Here is a 22,789-nt window from a genome sequence, read left to right on the forward strand (position 1 = left end):
AGTGATACTATTTTCCTTGTGACCAACCACTATAATTATTATTTTAACATGTCTTAAGTTTATCCTCATCTAGCTAAAATTATCTGCAGAAAGCATTAACAATTTGCTAACATTTTCAGAGTTTATACTACTAACATAAAATATCACACAGTATTACAATTATGTTCTTAGCTTTACACTAAGTACCTCTTCCAAACCAAAACCAAACCCACAGCCATTGAGTCAATTCTGACTCATAGCAACCTTATAGGATAGGGTTTCCAAGGCTGTAAATCTTTACAGAATCAGACTACCACATCTTTCTCCCTTGGAGCAACAGCTGGGTTCAAACCACTGACCTTTTTAGCAGTGTAGCACTTAACCACCATGGTTCGTTCCTTAAGTATTTCTTCAAAAACCAAACTCACTGCCATCGAGTCAGTCCTGACTCATAGCAACCCCCACTGAGTTTCCAAGGTTGTAAATCCTTCAGAAAGGAGACTGCCTCATCTTTCTTCTATAGAGTAGCTGATGGGTTGAGAACCACCAACTTTTGGTTAGAAGCCAAATGCCTTAACCACTACTCCACCAGAGCTCCTTTAAGTGCCTTACTTAGGTGACATAAAGTTAAGATGAAGTCATGTGCTTAAATAGTGCAGTCCACAATTATTTATTTATTACTCCCCCCCACACACACCGGCAATAAATTGTTAACAGAAACATATCTTGTTTAAATTAAACTATTCACAGAGACACTGTAACTTAGAGCAGTGCCACTCAAAGTGTGCTCTATGGACCAGCACTAGTCCAGGGACTGTTTGTTATTGTCATTCAGTATCACTAAGCAAACTTTTATATTCAGCTGACATTGTTTTCATGTAAGACACTCTTGATGAAGGAAGCAGTGTGCTAATTTACCTTTATCTCATCACAGACTAATAACAAAACAGTCCACAGATGGACAACTTTGAGTACAGTGTTGGCCTTTGCTGTTTCCTATCCCTGGGCTATATACTGACTTTGCCACTTATTACTGATAATAATTGCAATATTGGACAAAAAGGACAACATCAGCATTTTAGTTTCTATTTCATATAGAATTGGAAATACCAGCATAAAAATTGGCAATTTTATTTAAAAGTGACATATGGGTGGCATTGTTTTTTACTGTATTCTATAGGTACTGTATTCTCTAACAGAGGGGCTCAAAACGCACCTTTGTTAGTAGTAAGATATTAATGCAGTGTATTACTCTTTGTACATCTAAAGCATCTAAAGACATAAAAAATACAAATTTCATTTTTTTAGAATACTGAAATAACTGCACTAAACCAATAAAAACATTAGCATTTCAATTTAAAAATGGTATGATTAAAAAAAAAACAAAACGCAGTGCTGTGGAGTCAGATCCGACTCATTAGCGGCCCCTCCTTGGGTTTTCAAGGCGGTATCACTACGGAAGTAGATTGCCCAACCTTCCTTCCGAGGAGTGGCTGGTGGGTTTGAACCTCCAGCCTTCTGGTTAGCAGTCAAATGCCTTAAGCACTAAGCCACGAGATAGAGTATTAAAAACTGGTATTGTTATCAAACGAAGTGACTCTGAATGAGATATTTTACCTTTCTAAACTTAGTTTCCTCATGGGTTAAATGCGGGTAAAATTATCACTTGAAAGGATTACATAAAGATCAGATAATACATATAAAACATTTGGTATGTATATGGCACTATATACAATACTCAAATGGTAACTACTGTCCTCATCATGACCCCCACCACCATCCTCATCATCTTCATCACCATGATTAGAGCATGATTATCTCAAAGGCACAGAAATTTCTAAAAATACACATAAAAATTATATCAGTCCTCTGCTGGATCAGATATTTCTTTTTCTTTTCTTACCAGTACCCTTAGAGGAGTCCCTGGGTGGTACAGCTAATGCAGTCACCTGCTAACTTAAAGATTGGAGGTTTGCATCCACCCAGAGGAGCCTCAGAAGAAAGGCCTGGCTTTCTTAAAAAAAATCAGACATTGAAAGCCATGTAGAGCTCAGTTCTATCTGACACACATGGGGTCACCATGAGTAGGAATCAACTCAACAGCAATGGTTATCCTAAGGGAAAAGGATATGCAGCAGGAAACCAAAACACATTATAATTCACAAAGCTTATAAATCTTTAAATTACAACCATTTTAGTTAAGTAAGATAAAGAAAATGTAAAAATAGTCTTTGCTAAATCCATATATAAGCCTTAAACTATAGAAGTGTATGAGACAAAGACATTTATCTCAAGACACTATGGTTATCTTTATTTCTTATCGTATGGTTTTGATAATGTTGTTGTTGTTAGTTGCCATTAAGTTGACACTGAATTATGGCAACCCCGCATGTGCTCCATAGGGTCTTCAAGGCTGTGATCTTTTCAGAAGCAGATTCTTGGTAGGCCTACTTCTGAGGGGCTTCTGGGTAGGTTTAAACTTCCAACCTTCTCGTTAGTAGTCCAGTGCTTAACCATTTGAGCTGCCCACAGATTTTTTTTTTTTTTAATTTTTATTGTGATTTGGGTGAAAGTTTATAGAGCAAATTCATTTTCCATACACCAGTTCATACATAGTTTGTCTCATGACATTGACTGCAATTTCCCACAATGTAACAGCTCTCTTGTCACTTCTTCCCTGTGTCCTTCCCTCTCATGCACTCCTGCCCCCACAGCAGTCTCCCTATGCATACACTGCCCTTCTATTCTCCCATGATTGATCTCACCAAAGACTGTATCTTCCTGATGTAAATGTTCAGCCCATATGCCTGTCTTTTCTTTGGCTGGAAGCCACAGAAGTGAGTTCAATTCCAGACCTAAAGGGCAGCTAGGAGCCATAGTCTCAGGGGTGCCACCAGGCTCTATCAGACCAGCAAACCTGGTCTCTTTTTTTTTTTTTTCCTCATAATTTTGAGTTCTGTTCCACATTGTTCTCCCACTCCAACCAGGATTTCCTACACAGATTCCCCTCTCAGTGGCTGACAGTGGTAGCTGGGCCCCATCTAGTTCTTCTGGTCTAACGGTCATATAGGCTGAGGATCTCATGATCTACCAGTCTCTTGGACTAATTGTTTCCATGCGTCTTTGGTTTCCTTCATTCTTCTCTGCTCTGGACAAGGAGGGCCCCGTCGTTGCATCTAGATGGCCACTTGCAAGCTTTTAAGATCCTAGTTGCTACTCACCAAAGTAAGATGTGGAACAATGTTTTTGTGTGGTATGTTATGCCAGTTGAGCTTGATGTCTCCTACCATGGTCCTGAGCCCACAGGTCCAACTACTCACTCCCTACTGGTAGCTGGCTGTGGCCAAGAAGTCACCACAACCTTGTCCCTTGTCAGCTCTACTATATACCTGGACATTCTTACAGAACATACAAATATGCTTGTAGAAACACTGTCCACCAACCCTATACATAGTCATGGGCACACTCCCCCCTGCCTAGACATACCTGTTCGTTCAGCCTGTCCACCCATCTATCCATCTGTAGATCAATGTTTACCATCATGGACAATGCAGCACAGTATGTGCAAAAGGGTTCATCTTTGTTGTCTGTATCACGGATTCTTCTGATACCAGGATTATAAATAGTAATTCCTCATGAATGAAGAAATATACCAAAACCAAACCTGTTGCCATCGAGTTGATTCTGACTCATAGTGATCCTAGAGGACAGAGTAGAATTGCCCTGTAGGGTTTCCAGGGCTGTGAAATCTTTACAGGAGCAGACGGACACATTTTCCTCCTGAGGAGCAGTTGGTGGGTTCGAACTGCTGAGCTTTTGGTTATCAGCTGAACATGTAGCCACCGTGCCACCAGGGCTCCTTAGAAATATAATACCTAGCTAAAAATTGCAAAAATATGTAAAGAAAAGTTGCCCTTTGATATCTCTTACTGGTTCTATATGCTACTGAAAATAAAAACTGAATCTCATTTCTCTTCTATCTTGGTACTACAATCTCCAAAAGCAGGAGACCCACCTAAATAAGTTTGCAATTACATTTTTACAATTACCTGGACTTTCAGCTTTGCAGCATCCATCTTTTTACGGAACTCTTTCTGTAATTTTACCTTCAAAGCAACATCAGAAAGATCTTTGTTTTCCAGTTCCTGTAGCTGCTTTTGTGTTTCAGTTAATTCCACTTTTGCTTGTTCTGCTTCATGCTCTAGTTTTGTTACTTTCAGAGAATACTGTTTGCTTACAGACTTGGCATCATTACCTTCACCATAACAACAATAATAATTTTTGATTATGTTTAAAAAAACATTAAAACAACAAAAACATAAAAATGTTCTACTCTAAATAATACAGTTAAGCAGTGTTACTAGTTATGTCCTGACATTAAAACCCAGTGGTGCCTACCCACTGGCACCAACACAACTGGCCAGATGGTCTCTTAATGATTAGTTTCTTTTGTTTGTATATAGCACCATTTAATCTTCTCACTGGTTCACCTTTAGTGTGACATTTCTGATCTCCTGAATTTGCAGTTTAGCTTTGCTGGAGGCAAACTCCAATTAAGAAGGATATTTGGAATGATTCTTTGGCCTCTTGCTTGGTACACTTTGTTTTGTTGCTAGATAAACTACTTCTTTAATATTATGAAAAAATTTATACATATGAGAAGTAGGGAAATAAGATAAGGAACCTCCATCAAGAACAAGACTCAAGAGTTATAAAGATCTTGCTTTATCTATGCCACTATTTCTTTTGCTTTACTTTGCTTACTACTATAAAGCAAATTCCAGATGTCATATCATTTTACATAAATATAATTCAATAAGCATCTATGCAAAATCTGGACAAAAATTTGTTATCATACCCAACAATATTAATAACCCTCAGCTCATATTCAGACTTCAGTTGTCTCAAATATGTCTTTACCATTGGTTAATTTTAATCAGGATCCAAAGAAGGTTAACTGTACCTCTGATTGTTATATCCCTTAAGATCCTTTAATCTAGAATCAGCCAGTCCCTCCTCCTCCTTCAAATTCCATCAACTTACTTAAAATGAATTATTTTTAAAATGCTTTTCTTACAGATATTTAAAACATAGAAAAAAAAATAGAATACAGGTATTTCTATATCTCTTTTCATTCTAAGCCCAACTACTAACCCTAAAAACTTGGTTTGGAATTGCCCTTAAAAGTCGATTGTCCCTGAGCTAGACTGGCAAACTTGTCCTAGAACAACACAGTTTGGGATCAGCCTGGTGAGAACAATTCATAGATGATCAAAGCATAACAAGATTCTTTTGACAACTAACCTCCCACATATTGGCTCTAAAACATACTTTCCAAATTCCAAGCTACACTGGACAGTCCTAAGCTTCAAAAACTAAAATAGATATGACAACATCAGTAGCAATTTTAAAAGCTCTTCTTTTTCATAAAGTTCACAGGATACTATTACCTGTTTTTATTAATTCTTTAATCAGATCTTCCTTCATCTTGATATTAATTGTAAGTTCTCTCATTTTTTGCTTAGCTTCATTAAGTAAGAGTTCAGACCTCCTTAATTTTTGCAAATTTAACTCTTGACTTTCCCGGAGACATTCGATCTTTACATCTTTAAAATAAAAGAAACAAAACAAATGAAACTGTCCGCTCATACAATAATTCAACAGAAACCAGACTAAACTCATTGCTGTTGAATTTATTCCAACTCATAGTGATCCTATAGGATAGAGTAGAGCATCCCCATAGGGTTTCCAAGGCTGTAATCTTTACAAAAGCAGACTGCCACATCTTTCCCTGCTATTCAATAGAAGCAGAATTACAAACAAAAAGCAGACATGAAAGCAATCTAGATAGAGCAGAGGGGCAAACAGAGAAAGGGAAAGGGAAAAATATTCATTGAGAATAGTTTTCTAGCTTACATTAGAATTTTCATTTCCTTAAAAAGAATTGACATTAGAATTTTCCTTAAAAAGAATTGACATTAGAATTTTCCTTAAAAAGAATTGACATTAGAATTTTCATTTCCCTAAAAAAAAAAAATGTATATATATATATATATATATATATATATATATACACATACATACTTTTTTTTTTTTAAGTCATCTCCTGTAGGTTCTGATACATAGTTAGTTTTTTACTGCATTATATTTTTTACTTTTAACAGCTAGTAGAGTGTTCTGGTTAAGAGTGTGTGCTCTGAAGATAGAATGTTGTTGTTAGTTGTCATTGAGTCAATTCTAACTCATAGCAACCCCATGTGTTTTGAAGTAGAACTGTGCTCCATAGAGTTTTCAAGGATGTGACCTTTTGGCAGCAAATCGTCAGGCCTGTCTTCCAAGGTACCTCTGGGTGGATTTGAACTGCCAACCTTTCTGCTAGTATTTGAACACTGAATTGTTTCAGCCCAGGAACAAGTCATTGTCTTTAGATAGTCTATAGTTTGAGTTTTGCTTTAACCTAAGTTATTTGAAAAGGTGTAAAATCTCCAAGTGAGTAGAGGATTTGTTTTATTCTTACTAATTTCTAGTTTTATTGTATTTGGAAAATGAGGCCAACATCAAGCTACTCTGTGTATGGTACCATTTGTTACTTACATAAGAACATAACTCCTCTATGTCACTAACCACTCTGTTTTAGTTTAGCTGACATTGATTTGGCTTTATTATTATTATTCTGGTTTGGTTGAAAGTTTACAGAGCAACTTAGTTTTTCTGGTTTGAGTTTGTTTTTGTTTTTGTTTTTTATAGCAAGACTTTCACCACGAAGGAAGTAGCACCATGATTCTGGCCTGAGTTTCTTATCTGATCTCAGAACTGTAACAATTTAAGGATATTTACTTCATTGCACTGATCTATAAAGTTTCTACATTTTTTAATTTATTTTAGTTTTACTTGTACTATAATATAGTCAAATTTTTTATATTACATGAATAAACTCTTAAGAAATTCTCTACCTTCATAGAATAGGACTTATTTATATTTCCTGTATCCTTACTCTATTTTGTGGTTTGACCATTCATGGGCCAAGAGTAATAAGTTAAAATTCCTACTATCCTATAGTTTTTGCTACATAAACATTAAAAAAAAAAAAAAAAAAAACTTTGATTTAGACACATATGTGAGTGGCTATCTTTAGAGAAAGGAATTATGGGAGGGAGAGAGATTTTTACTTTTCTATACATTTTGTTCTTTTTCATCCGTATCCTTTACTAAAGTTTGAATATTCCAGAGGTTTTTACTTTTCTGTACATTTTATTCTTTTTCATCTATATCCTTTACTAAAGTTTGAATATTCCTTTTTTTCTTAACATAAAAATCTTTGATGCTGTTATTTGATGTACAAAAATTTTCATCAATTGTGTATTAGGACATTACAAGCCCCCAGTAACCTCTAATGTCAAATGTATGTAAGATTATAAAATGTACAGTAAAAGATTAAAATAAATAAATAGTAAGCATGTGTGCCATGAAGCAGTAGACACCCTTGTAAATTAATTATACAGATTTTAAAGTAATCAAAAATATAATGCATTTCAGCTGAGACTTAAATATAAAATCCCTATTCTGAGAAAGTCTGCCTGTAACTCCACCTAGAATTGATTAATCTTAAGTGGAAAAAAAAATCCATCGAGGAGTAAACAGAAAGATTGAGAGATTTAAAAATTAGAGGTTAAAGAGACAGCATCCTTTAAGTTCTTCTAACCAGGAAAGCCTTCCTTCCTACCAAGCCTACCAAGCTCTAGTCCTTGAGAATATCTAGATATTTCTTAAATTATTGAGTAAAGAAAAAGAGAAGTGTCTTAGAAACATTAGATGTAAATTATTCAAGTCTGTGTACCTTCATTTGCCAAAGTTGACTTGTGTGTTTGATCCTGGATATCATTCAATTCAATAAGGGAACAAACAGGGCGTGGCTTTTGAATCCATGGGTGACTTCTACCTTGTCTTAAAAAAAAAAAAAAAAAGATCAAGATCAAAGGTAACTTGTTTGTTAGCTTATCCCAATCTGCCCTCAAATAAAATAAACAAAATTTTACCATGTTTTTCAAAATAAAAGGATGCCCCCCCTCAATTTGATTCAGTGGAAAACTTAATGTTTGCTGCCACAGTGGCAGCAGAATTAGGAAATCCAAAAAGATTCCTTCTGAAAATTAGATTCAACAACTATAAAAAGTCTGAAAGCAAAATTATTTTTAGATTGTAAGACTGACAACTTATAATCAAACAATGGTTTCAAAACACATTACCTGACAGAATATTTAGGTAAAACAACCTACCCTTACATTATAACATGGAAAAGATATACCTTAGTGGAAAAAAAACAACCCATATCTGTATATATTTATTGCATCATATATGTTTCAAATCAGTCTATATTTAACATACCTAGTTCCAGATTTCTCTTGGCCTTCTGCTTCTTCATCATCACTATTATCTGAAAATTGGCAGTGGAGGACTTCATCTTGTTCTTCTAAGTGACCCAACAGCATCTGACTTCGTGTTCGAAATCCAGCAACTATTCGGTCCAGAGAGTACATAGGAGGACTTGTGTAGACCTTGCAAATAATTCCCCCACCCAACAACAAAAAAAGTGATTTTTAAAACTTCTGTGCATATCCTGTTTCTCAAAATGCTTTTAAAGGCGTTATTAGAGTGTATGAGAGGGAAAGACACAGGGAAGAGGTGGCTATGGGGAGGAAGTGGGAGGAGAGCTGTTTCATTGTGGGAGATTACAGTCAATGTCATGAGACAAAGTGTATGTGAACTGTTGTATGGAAAATGAATTTGCTCTGCACACTTTCACCCAAATCACAATAAAATTATAAAAAAAAAAAGAATAAGTTATTAGATAGCTACTCTTAAAACAGCTTTTCACTGAAAATATGGTCTCAAAAAAAGAACAAATTCATTTCAAAATAGTGTTGTGCCTCACAGACACTATTTCCCTCAGAATCTACACATCTAGTCCTCTTCTGGAAAGCTCTTCTGTCTTCAATTATAGCTTCACAGAAAATAATATTAAAAAATGAAACCAAAGAGAATTATGCATGAAAACATCACAGCTTTCAGACACAGCACAGGTATTGCCCACAAATGTGAAGCCCACCCACAGAATAGAGCCTGAGGTATAATACGGGTCCAAAATCCTGCCACCTTCCCTATAGGGCAACTGCTTCCTACCCCATTCTTCCTAGTTCAGAAGCTTGGAGAACCACAGCATTGCTGCTGAAGGTCTGTATTTCCCAACATCCAAGTCTCACCACAGGAAGAAATCCAGAGCTACACTCCCTAAACAATGGAATGTCCTTAGGATAAAATATTAGGCAGCCATTTAAAATCATGATATAGAATATTTAATGGCTGTTAAATATTCATGATATATTGTTAATTAAGAAATACTAGGAAAAAGTTTATGTATAAATATAATAAATAATACACTTTAAAAAGAACTAAAATAAATGGAAAACCCTGAATGGACTTTTCATTCTTTCTCTATATGTAAATAAGAACATAATAAATAACCTCAATCTTTTTCTGTAATCAATTTAGGAAATGATTAAGCTGTTTTCCCTTCTCTTTTAGTATTATTTAAGTTGAGGAAACATTTTTCTCACCACGCTGTTTTCGCTTCAAGAAAATATTAGAGTAGCTAGACTTCTGCTAGGGAGACAGAAATCTAGGAGAAAATGAAATGGTATTTCATATGTCCTTTCTGGCTTCATTTTTGGTATCCAGTATGAAACCTTCCCCTCACCAATAGAGTAGCAGACAGTACTTGAGTAAGTCTTGCCATGCTGTGTCTACCATGCAAATCTGCCTTTTCAGGTCTGCTACAGGGACCAGTCCAAGCACATGGATGCCTCGCCGCCCCCCCCCTCCAATTTCTAAACATATAGGAGGAGCAGGACAACTCTCAAAATTGCTCTTCATATAACCTTTGTATCTTCCTCCTTTTTCCTTTCTTGTGGTGTCTAAAAGGGTACTTTTGGGGTGGAAGGAAAAATTTTAAAATAAAAAAATTGTTAATTTGAAATACTGACAGTGGAAGTCTTTATTTCAGTCATGACTGTTTCTGGTCTAATCAAACAACTAAAAATTAGAATAGAAGGGGCTAACCCTTTTCACAGATGCCTGGAGCTCTATCTCCCCCAAAATATGCGTGTGTAGTAAGAAACAGAGAGAGTCAGGGGACACCAAGACCAATGGCATAACATAGTACACAAAGACACTGTTCTACATTCTACTTTGGTGAGTAGCAACTGGGATCTTAAAAGCTTGTAAGTGGCCACCTAAGGTGCAACTATTGGTCTCTCCCCATCCAGAGCAAAGAAGAATGAAGAAAATCAAAGATGCGAGGAAACAATTAGTCCAAAGGAACCCCAGCCTCCATGACCCTGAGAATAGAACAGACTGTGCCCGGCTACCACTGCTGACTGCTCTGAAAGGGATTACAATAGAAGATCTGAGATAAAGTGGGAGCGAAACGTGGAACAAAATTCAAAATAATAAAAAAGACCAGACTTACTGGTCTGATAGAGACTGGTAGAACCTCTGAGACTACTGCCCTTCAAGCCTGGAACTGAAGTCACCTCTGTGGCTCAACTTTCAGCCAAACCATAGACAGGCCTATAAAGTGACTAATAATACCAGGAAGGGATGCGCTCCTTAAATCAACCATGTGAGATCCAAAGGGCAGCATTTGCCCAGGAATAAATAAAGCTCAGAAAGCAGGAAAGGATAGGAAATAAGGACGAATGGAAACAATAAACACAGGGAGGAAGCAGGAAGAGTGCTGTTACACTGTGGGGATTGCAGTCAATGTCACAAAACATGTATATGAATTATTGAATGGAAAACCGATTTTCTCTGTGAACTCACCTAAATCACAATAAAAAGTTAATAAAGAAAAGAAACAGAGAGAAACAGAAATCATGAAAGAGTGAATGAATATGTGCCACTTTATAACCAGAAAACAGAAACATTATTTTTAAGAAATAAAAGAAGGGACAGAAACAGTAAGTTTTCACATTACTGCTTCTTGTTAGGTCCCGTCCAGTCAATTTTGACTAATAGCAAGTAGCCAAGAGGGGGAAAAAAATTAAGTATAGAAGACTTGATATATATAATTATTAAATTAAATTATTAAATATCAAATTTGAATCTGGAAAGAATTTGTATTTCTTCCCAAATGTTCTATGAAAATTCACCATATATCCAACCATAATGAAAATGTCAATAACTCTCCAAAATAAAATTGAAGTGAAAAATAACAATAGTTTACATGTTAGAGTCCAACCACTCAAAATTGAAAAAATATCCAGATAGGAACAGCATCTGTCTTATCTTCTTAGAGGCGTCTTGCACCCCGTGGACTTGTGTGGGGACACAGTGGGCCAGGCACTGCACTAGGCACTTTCAAAGTCAGTATCTCATGTACATCCTCCATTCACCTTCCTGTTACTCTCACTCTTACCAGTAAGGGATGTGGGGTTCACACATTCTCAGCATACTGTAGAGCTGCACACTAGAACTGGTATTCACACCTAAGCCTGCCTGACTGTAAAGTCTATGATGTTGTTCATATATCACTTGCCTCTCAAAATTCTTACCTCTATAACTGTAACTACCATATAGTTCACACTAAAATAAATACTTTTCCTTCAAAAAATTAGTTAAGAGGAGCCAAAATTCAAAAATCTGCTAATTAGTCTTTTTTATATATGGTAGAATTAGTCTTTCCATCTATTTCTCACCTATATATATTTACAATAAAATAAAAAATAAAAATAAACTCCATTCTGAGTGGCACAGTGCCTAAGGCATTTGACTGCTAACCAGAAGGCTAGCACTTCAAACCCACCAGCCACTCCATGGAAAGAAGACTGGGCAATCTACTTCCATAAAGATTTACCTCCTAGGAAACCCAAAGGGGGTTGCTATGAGTCAGAATTGAGTTGATGGCAGTGAGTCTGGTTTTTTTGGTTTTTATTTTGATTATGTCAACTGGGCCAGACTGAGTAATACATTAATGTCATTTTAAAAATACTAAGACACAGAACAGAAGTCAAAATAAATACCTTCCAATCTCATCTCAACCTGGTATAGTTAAAAGGAAAAAAAAAAAGTTATGAAGATATCAGACTTAGTCAGGTCCAAAAATATGATGTCAAAGGATAATTATTTTCTCCTTAATGAAGCATAGACATTATCTTCATCCAACTATTCCCTCCAAATATAATTATACATTCTCTTATTTACTAATTTTTAAATTAAAAGAACCATGCTTATAAGAGTATATATACCAAAGTCCATGAATGAAACCAAATAGGAAAAAAAATAAAATAAAATAATGCTGAGGCTGTGTACTCATACACTGTGACATTATATTGTATATAATATTTTTTAAATCTCAAAATAAAAAAAAGATTAACGTTTGGACTTTACCTTCCTAGAATCTGGTCTTACTGGGATATAAATATAATGCCCCAAATGATTGTCAAATGGTACAGTAAATGGTCTCTTTTCAGGTATCCTGGCGTCTGGCCCATCTCCACAGTTTTCCTTCACTGAAGAAGTCATTGACATGTTAAGTTTTGTTAGTTCTTCACTCAGTTGATCCACAAGAAGTTGCTGTTCTATTATTTTTTCATTCTTTGTAGAAGAAAATTTTTAAAATGGAGAACTTCAGTACCAGTGTAGATTATGATTAAAAATAAATTTTACATTGACCAAAATCACAACTACTTTAGCAGTACAATAAAATCTGTCCAAAGATTTGTGTTTCCAACATCTAGGCTTGTTTTGACCAGGCAGTGTTTGGTTCTGTTGTACTTAGCGTCACTATGAGTCAGAGCCGACTCGATGGCACCTAACAACAACAACAACAGGCTTATTCTGAGAGGTAAAATTTTTTTAATAGTTAGCAGCAACAAACAGCCAAAAAAGAATCGAACACTCAAAGATAATTCCCCATACACTGTGACTGGTTGGCTTGCCAATCTGAAGCTTCTGACTAGCTTATCTTTATAAAAGTAAGGGCTTTCTGACTGAAACCTAAGAAGGAAAAAGACAACAAAGTTGAAAAGTGAAGAAAGAATTTCAGACAGCAGAGATGGAAGCAAAGATGGAAAGTGGTAATAGATGCAATGAAATGAAAGACTTTACTCAGTGAAAAAGGAAGCTAAAAGCACAAAGAGATAAGAGTTAGCCAACCACATAGTTCTAGTAGGAAGAAATATGTTCTACACCGTAAAGTGGGGGAGGGGGGAACCTACTGTTTCATTGTGTTAATGTTAAGCAATAAAACTACAACCTTACATTAAAAAGTCATGTTTTCAGATAATTAAGATTTTCAACACCAATGGCATTTAAGTTTCAAATGGAAGCCTTACAATGTCTGGGAAAAGGGTAAATTTACCTACAAATATTAGACTTTAGTAAGTCAAGGATGTATTGTGTACTCTCTCAAGATAAACAACTGGGGAAAAATAAAAAGTAAAAGGACAACTTCTAAACTAATGGAGAGAATCAAAAGAAAAATTAAAAATGACCAGATGGTCCCAAAGAAGGCTGAAAAGAAGAGAAAAAGGAACACAGAGCAAGCAAGCGCAATGATTTTAGTCAAAGTACAATAGTGATTATATTAAGCTCATAAATGAACTAAATAATCAAATTAAATAAAAACTATCAGATAGGATTTAAAAATAATCTAGTTATATACTGCTATAAAAAACACAACTAAAATATTTACAGAAAGATTAAAAATAAGATGGAAAAAGCGATGTAAACATTAATGAAAAGAAACTGGTGGCCCCCTTAGGATGACTTTGATTAGAAAAACAGAAAACCACAAGTGTTGATGAGGATGTGGAGAAATTGGAACTCTAATCCATTGCTGGTCAGATAGCTACCACTGTAGAAAACAGCTGGGTTTCTCACAAAGTTAAACACAGAATTACCATATGACCCAGCATTTCCACTTCTGGGTATATAACAAGAAGTAAAAGCAGGAATGCAAACAGAAACCTGTACACCAATGTTCTTTGTAGCACTTTTCACAATAGCCAAAAAGTGGAAACAATCCAAACACCCATCAACAGATAGTGGATAAACAAAATGTGGTAGAAGCAGTGCCCAGGTTATGAACATCTGACTTATGACAGACAATTCCTACCTGACCTTTTAAGAAAGGCTTTGAACAGATTTGAACTGGTTCTATCATGGCCTATGAAGCGAAACAGGAACAGATCTGAATTATTACAATTTGGATGATTCGTCATGGTACACAATAGGGAAAAATTACAGGTTGAAGTCCTGGAATAGGAGACTTGGAAGAGGACAGTGAGCCCTTTCAGGAGCCTGGTGTGCGAGACTGGATTACTGGCAGGATCACAGAGAACCACATTCAAAGTGGCACAGTCAGCTGCCATCTCTGACCTGAGCAGTGCTGTTCTGGCTCAAAATCCATTTTATGCTTATGTAAATTTGCCCTCATTGGAGAACCATTGCACCAACCCCTACTCAAAACAAATTCTTCATCGCCATCACTTTCATTTGCTGCATAAGCTTTTAAATCACTGAAAAGTCTTCCAGTCTTTTCTTGCACTAAAACAAAAACCAAACTCACTGCCGTCTAGTCAAATCCGACTCACCTCTCCTTGGGTTTCTGAGGCGGTATTTCTATGGAAGTAGATTGCCCAGTCTTCCTTCCAAGGAGTGGCTGGTGGATTTGAACTGCCAGCCTACTGGTTAGCAGTCAAATGCTTTAGGCACTCCACCACCAGAGCTAAAGTAAAGCTAAATAAGAACCACATGGACCTGTCCCATCTGAACTACAAATTCTTAAAGATACAGTTAGGAACAGATCTCATGTGTAACCCAGGGACTGCCTGTATGTACATACAACAGAATATTACTCAGCCATAAAGAAAAACAGTCCTCATGCATGCCATAACAAGGACGAACCTTCAAAATACTATGCTGAGCAAAATAAGTCAGTTGCGAAAGGACAAATATTATACAATCTCATTTATACAAAATAAGTAAATATGTAGAAACCAAAACCAAACCCACTGCCGTCGAGTCAATTCCAACTCAGAGAGACCCTGCAGGACAGAGTAAACTGCTCCATAGGGTTTTGAAGGCTGTAGATCTTTATGGAAGCAGACTGACAGACACATTTTTCTCCCTTGAAGCAGCTGGTGCATTCAAACTGCCACCTCTCTGGTTAGCAGCTTTAACCACTGTACCACCAAAAAGTCCAAACCAACTCCTGCCATGGAGTTGATTTCAACTCATAGCGACCCCTAGTGGGTTTCCAAGACAGTAAATTTTACGGAAGGAGATTACCCCATCTTCCTTCCAAGGAGTTGCTGGTGGATTTGAACCACCAACTTTCTGGTTAGCAGTCAAATGCCTTAGTCCCTATGCCACCAGAGCTGCTTACTACACCACCAGGGCTCCTTAAATACACAGAAAGTAAAGATTATTAGTGGTTATGAAGGGTGGGAAGGAGGGGAAAAAGGAAGAGTTTTTGCTTAGGAGGCACTGAGTTTATAATGGTGGCAGAATCATTTGGAAAAGGATAGTGATAATGGGAACTCTGGTGATGCAATCATTAAGCACTTGACTGCTAACCAAAATATCAGTGGTTCAAACCTACCAGCTGATCAGGGAGAAAAGACCTGGCAATTTGTTTTTATAAAGATTACAGCCTAGGAAACCCTATAGGGCAGTTTTACTCTAATTATAGGGTCACTACGAGTCAAAATCAACTTGACAGCACACAACAATATAACTAATGTCATGGAATTATGCATGTAAAAATTATTGGAAAAAAAATCACACACACAAAAGTGCTATTCTACTCAGTTGGGTCCTATTTTAACTAGATTTACTTAGATCCTATTTCAACTAAATCTATAGAAGCCTTACCTGCAATCTATTCACTTTTTGTGCTTCTTTCAAAGACACAACATGTCCTTTGTTCTCCTGTACCATCATCTGCACTTGATTCTTTAGCTCCTTCATTTCCAGTTCTTTCTGATTAAATACTATTTCATCAGCAGCGAGAGCACACTAGGAAAGAACGCATGAGTGAGACTGACCACAGTAAGCATTCAGAGGCTGTGAAGACTCGTGAGAAACCACATAATACCACAAAAATAGTGATATCATGACAGCTTGACATTGTCTCAACATTTTTCTCACCCTTTCATCTGCAAGTATTTCCTGGTTCTTTCTAAAAAAGAGAGAGAGAGTTGAAGAACCTATCATTGTCACAGCATAGAAATGAATGCCCATGAAGACAGTAAGATTATCCTGATTTCGGTTTCCTGCATTCTCAAATGAAAACCAGTCATTTGCTTTCTAGAGTACATTTAATATGATTTGTGCAATTATTTTGCTAGAATTGCCATGAGATTTTAACATGCGCTTTTAAAATTTAAAAGGGTCATATTTTCCCATTCTGACTTATATGGTATAAGAATGGATTTTAATAAATGTATCTGTTAATAAACTATATATCAGTACCTGTTTCCTGATTTTGTACATTTTCACTCTGTGCTGATATATTTTATACCTTTAACCCACCAGCCACTCCTCGGAAGGAAGGTTGGGCAATCCTACTTCCGTAGTGATACTGCCTCGGAAACCCAAGGAAGGGTCACTGTGAGTCGGGGCCGACTCGACGGCACACAACAACAACAACAACAATGTACCTTCCCAGTAACCCCTGGCCCTACATACTACTACTAAGTCCTTCCCTTAGCTACCACTGATATGTATTCTAGGTGTGATGTTGTTGTTGTTAGCTGCTGTTAAGTCAGCCCCCAAATCATGGCGACCTCATACGCTGAAGAGTAGAAGTGCCCCATAGGGTTTTCTTGGCTGTAACCTTTATGGAAGTAGACTCTCAGGGCTTTCTTCTGTGGAGCTGCTGGGTGGGTTCAAACTGCAACCAACTGTGAGCAGCTGATCGCAAACCACTTGTGCCACCCAGGCTCCTACGCATAGCCAGGTAAAAAATAAATAAGAGGAGATGGTAATAAGCTAACATTTATTGAGACTTATTACAGGACAGGCGTCTTTCTAATCATTTTATGGAAACTAATGCTTTCATCTTCACAACTTCCCTACAAGGTGGGTACTATTACGTTTCTGTTTTACCAGATGGGGAAATTTAACCAAAGTAAGGTCAAGTATTTGCCCAAGGTTGTGAAGCTCATCAGCAGAGGAGCCAGGACGCAAACTTAGGGAGTTTGGCACCCTGTTCTTAACCACTATATTATACTGCCTTTCATGAAAGAAAAAACAAACAAACAAACAGAAAAGGAAGGTTAAAAAACAAGTTTTTAAAGAGGCACACAAAATGAAGAATGAAATGGGACATGAACCATTTCTCTCTTTGCTATTCAGTCGTACCCCAAAGTTACTAATCCTGCAAGATCCCAAACTGAAAGGTGCATCTGTTTTTTAAATTGGGAAACATGGAATACTATGTCTCTCTCATTGAGATCTGTAATATACATTAGCACTTTTGAAATTCCAAGAGGTCTTACAATTAATAAACATGTCTGCTTTTTGCAACTTCAAACTCAAACTCACTGCCATTGAGTCAATTCCGACTCTTCGTGACCCCCATTGGGTTTCCAAGGCAGTAAATCTTTTAAGTAGATTGCCCCATCTTCCTTCCACAGAGCCACTGGTGGGCTTGAACTGTTGCAATTTAGCATCCCCAAATTAATCAGACTATGGAAACCCTTTCCAGCAAGACTGTTAATATATTTGGGAAATCCTAACTGAGAATATACATAGTAGTAAATTGCTAGTTTAAAATCTGAGTTTCCAACAGGTGTAGAGAGGAAGTTACTACCCACCCCACCCACAAGCAATGGGTTTTATGGGCTTCGAATTTCAGCCATTTTAGAAGCATGAAGGAAGCAACTGCTTTCTAATCCCAATTCCTATATGCATCCCCAAAGACCTTCCTACAGAGTCAACAGAGAGAAAAAAAACCTTCTCCTAGAGCCAACACTCTGATTCAGACTTTTAACCTCCTAAAATGTGAAAGGATACATATCTGTTTGTTAAAGCCATCCACTTGTGGTACAGCAGCACAAATAACTAAGACAACTGGTGAGGGTTTGGGGCAGGAAACCAAACTTCCATGTGAACAGTCACCAAGCAAAGACTTAATATTAAATCCATGGGATAGAAAAGAAATTGGTATTGTTGTAACATATAAAAAAATTGGTGTAGCATGCTTATGAAAATAACACACAGGAGGTGCACAGTATACAAAACCATGTAACTCACATGTTATTTATATTAAATACAAGACCATTGAATATTATTGTATAGATTTTAACATTACAATACAGTTTCAAATTCCACAATGCAAGTAACCCATAGAAACTACCACCTATTGCGTTTTGGTGTAGCATCAACGAAGAATAGTCCCAATTATTTGAAAAAGTTATTAAAATATTCCTCCCTTTTCCAAATACAAATCTACATAAGGCTGGATTTTGTTTATTTTCTTCAACTAAAGCAACATATCCCAACAAATTAAATGCAGAAGCAGATATGAAAACCCAGCTGTCTTCTATTAATCTGGATGCTAGAAATATTTGCAAAAATGGAAAACTACTTTTATGTTGTTTTGGAAAATAGTTATCTTTCAGGAAAAGTGTTCTTTATGTTAATATGTAATAGAATTATTGTTCATTTTAAATAATTAATAAATAATAGAAAAAAAGCATTTCAGTTTTAATTTCTAATAAAGTAAATATCAATAGATATAGTCACATAAACAAAACATCTTTGGGGGTCCTCAATTTTAAAAGAATAAAGAAGCCCTGAGATCAAAAAGTTTCAAAACTGACACAGTAAAGAACACCAATGACTTCTTTCAAATACATATAGAAAGTTTTCAGAAGGATATATAACCAGAAAGCTATTTTTTTTACTATATGTTTTCCTATTTTTAAAAACTGACAGAACCGTGAAAGTTAGAAATCATGTTATTTAAGGAACAACTGATGGAGCATTCACTTGCCTGCTAGATTGTAAATGCCACACAAGAAAGACCAGGTGTGTCTTGTTCTCCACTTTATCCCCAGTGTTATGGATTGAATTGTGTCCCCAAAAATATGTGTTGTAACACCCACCAGCCACTCCTCAGAAGGAAGATGGGGCAATCTACTTCCATAGTGATACTGCCTCAGAAACCCAAGGAGGGGTCACTATGAGTCGGTTCTGACTCAACGGCACATAACAACAACAAACAACATGATTATAATCCCATTTGGGAATGGGTTTTATTTGTTATGATGATGAAGCAGTATTAGTGTACAGTGTATCTTAAATCAATCTCTTTTGAGCTATAAAAGAGCAGACTGAGCTTGTAACTAAACAAGCAAGCAGAGATGGGGAAAGGTAGATGCCATGCCAAATGAAGATCACAAAGGAGTCAAGAAACAGAAGAAGGAAGGAGACAAGGACCTTCTACAGAGCCAACAGAGAAAGAAAGCCTTCCCCCAGAGCTGGTATTCTGAATTTGGACTAGCTTCCTAAACTGTGAGAAAACAAACTTCTGTTTGTTAAAGCCACCCATTTGTGGTATTTCTGTTATAACAGCACTGGGGAACTTAGAAACCCAGTGACACACAATCTTCACTCACTAAATGTTTTCTGAATGAAAGGTAGGAAAATGGAATTCTGAAGTACACACGCACACACACACAATATACACACATGAACATGCCTATATTCCTTATATTTTACAAACATATGAAATTATGTTTGTTTATTTTTTAAAAAAATCTATATTCTAAACAAGGGATGAAATAATTTTTTCCTTGAAGAACCACTGGCCCACAGAGGAAGGAAAACTCAGCAGAATATAATTTAATTTTGTTTCTTTTCATCCTCTAAATTACAACCAGATCTACAACATTGCATTTTTTTAATAAATATAACAAATTTAAACACATTTTACCAAAAGGAGAAAGAAGGAGGAGCCAGACAGATATGACTTGTAAGGAGAAATGCAACAATGCACTGCCGTTGAGTCGGATCTAACTCATAGTGACCCCTCCTTGGGTTTCCAAGGTGGTATCACTATAGAAGTAGATTGCCCAACTTTCCTTCCAAGGAGTGGCTGGTGGGTTTGAACCACCAGCCTTCTGGTTAGCAGTCAAATGCCTTAGGCATGTAAAGAGAAAGCAATAAGAAAAGAGAAAGTAGAAAGACAGTGAGGAAAGACACATAAGGACATTTCACATATAATCCTTTTTTGACTCTTAGAATTTACTTGCCCAGATAAATCAATTCTTAAACAAGTTACTTATAAAACTGATGTCCACATACCTGGCATTTCTTAAGCTCTCTCTTCAGCTGGAGAACTGTAGTATGCTGTGGTCCTTCTTCCACATTTCCAATGTCTCGGTGTCTGAATGAGGTGCGCACTGCCTTCCTCATCTCCTGGGTCATGTTAAACCACTCCTGAAGTCTATGTTGCTGGTTTTGGTTTAGTCTGACACCATCTTTTAAGTCCACCAGGAAAGTAAAGGCTTCTTCTATACAGTTTTGGTAACCCAGACATTCTTCTTGTAGCTGGGTTACTAGCTCCTCAAGAGAATGGATCTTACTTTTGTCAGGAGTCCCCTCTGAATGGGTCTGGCTAGTCTGGCTGATACTAGCCTGCTGACTTTGCAAAGCTTCTCGAAGCAACTTAATCTCAAATTCCATTTCGTCCATACGGTCTGATTCAGGGCTGAAGTTTACAGTAGGTTTGTTTCTAATGTTGCGGGCTCTGTTGGCGTATTTCAGAGAATTTAAGGACTCATCAAAATCAGAGGAGGATGGGCTGACACACGTGATCATGACAGTCTTGGCACTGCCTCCCAGGGAATCTTTCAGAAGCCGGGTAATTTTAGCATCCCTGTATGGAATATGTGAGCTCTTCCTGCGTGGGTCCCCAAGAGCACTTATTACATTTCCTAAGGCCAGCAACCCACTGTTGATTTGAATGGATTCTTTGAATCGTTCACCTGTATTCCCCGTTTTTGTTACCCTCTCTGATCCAGCCAAATCCACAAAGTGGAACTTTGAAACAATATGCCGAGGGGATTGCCAAGATCCATCTTCAGCTGCCTCCATATTTTTCTCCACTTGGCAAATGCTTATGGTAAAAATGGCATGTGATCTACTGGAGTGCTCGTTCATTTGGGTGGTACCTGTATGTCGAGCTGCATTCCCCATCTCCAGGAGACTCATCACTTCATCCGCACTCTCCACCGGGCATTCCTTGGCCCCAACAATCACTTAAAATAGCAATAGTAAGTTTCCAAACCAAGTTTTGATCAAAATCCAGTTTAGTTAAATTAGCCACACAGTAATTATAATTTACTATACCCAGCTCAATGAACACAGTCCCTTTAAAGAAATCAATAGTGTTTCAAATAGTAATACCAGCAATGTTATTAAATAATTTTAGATAATCTCTTAAAGGAACTATTTTGACAGACAACACTAATTTGATGTTTAAGTAATAAAATCCACAATTTTTAAAAGCAATCCTGTTTCTTTGGAGTCACACATCACACTCAATTCTTTAAAATAACTGAAAAAAGAAAAACTCATTAATTATTCCAGTATTTTGATTTGTAGAGCTTTGCGTTAAAAGAAAATTTCTTCTGAGTTTCAAGAATATTCAAGCCATCCTTAACTTTATGATTTTTTTTTTTTTGGTACTAAGGAATTATAACCAGTGAGAAATAATTCAGTACAAATAAAGTTGATTATTCATTTTTATAGCATGTATGCCCTACATAACATCAGAATGCAAGGTAAACATCATATGGCAATTCAAAAAAAGAGCAAAAGCTTTCTATTTCAAGAATAAGAATAAGAACAAAAAGTAATATACAATTACTCCTTGCATTATTTATTTATATCCAAATATATTTCAAATATTTGAAAATAGAGTAGGTAGGTAATGAAAAACCTAGGGGAATAGATAGTGCTGATAGTTGTACATGATGAACATAGTGTAAAAAATGTTAAAATGGCATTTTATATATATAAAAAAATATATCATTTATATATATATGTATATATATAAATTAAAAAATATTAATGGGGTAAAATAGCAAATAGGGCCTAAGGCATTTGACTGCTAACCGGAAAGTTGGTGGTTCAAACCCACTAGCCACTTCATGGAAGAAAGACTGGACAATCTACTTGCATAAAGATTTACCACCTCAGAAACCCAAAGGGGGTCGCTATGAGTTGGAATCAACTGGATGGCAGTGAGTATTTTTTGAGAGTTCATTTAAGCCTCTAAAGTACCCTATAGTTTATAGTTTATCCCATAAACAAGCAGTGCTAAAATTACATCAGGGATTATTACAGAACATGACAATGTAACTATAAATCACAGTAAATTTTTACAAATTTTTTCTAATGTTAAGCTGAGCACTATGGTTTCTAAACTTAAATACAAATCACTGGAAGCTTTATGAAAATGAAAGTACCAACACTCAGGTCCCATCTCAGACCAATGAAATCAGAATCTTGAGAAGTGATGCCCAGTTTTTAAAAAGTTTCCCAGGACATTCTCATTATGCATCAACCAGGATCAACACTACTGCTTCACAAAGTGGTACTAAATAAATATGTCAAATAAATACCTTTTAGTTGTGAATGGGGAGCTCTGGTAGCATAGTGGCTAAGACACTTGCCTGCTAACCAGACGGCTGGCGGTTCAAACCCACCAGCCACTCCTCGGAAGGAAGGTTGGGCA

At 36.5% G+C, this 22,789-nt stretch overlaps 1 protein-coding gene across 1 annotated transcript in view; it reads right to left on the bottom strand.

Moving 5' to 3' along the window:
* KIF27 (kinesin family member 27) overlaps window positions 1–22,789 on the bottom strand; it is a 99,535-nt gene that overhangs the window by 42,230 nt on the left and 34,516 nt on the right. Inside the window, exons 3-9 of the mRNA XM_042780677.1 lie at window positions 20,353–21,308; window positions 15,913–16,056; window positions 12,424–12,630; window positions 8,365–8,534; window positions 7,817–7,923; window positions 5,430–5,585; window positions 4,029–4,234 (exon numbers count right to left, since the gene is read on the bottom strand). Of these exons, the coding sequence (XP_042636611.1) occupies window positions 4,029–4,234; window positions 5,430–5,585; window positions 7,817–7,923; window positions 8,365–8,534; window positions 12,424–12,630; window positions 15,913–16,056; window positions 20,353–21,308 (1,946 nt within the window). The remainder of the gene's footprint in view (window positions 1–4,028; window positions 4,235–5,429; window positions 5,586–7,816; window positions 7,924–8,364; window positions 8,535–12,423; window positions 12,631–15,912; window positions 16,057–20,352; window positions 21,309–22,789) is intronic.

Source organism: Orycteropus afer, unplaced genomic scaffold (assembly GCF_000298275.1).
Source record: "Orycteropus afer afer isolate SDZICR_OR568_19922 unplaced genomic scaffold, OryAfe1.0 scaffold00005, whole genome shotgun sequence".
Taxonomy (NCBI): Eukaryota; Metazoa; Chordata; class Mammalia; order Tubulidentata; family Orycteropodidae; genus Orycteropus; species Orycteropus afer.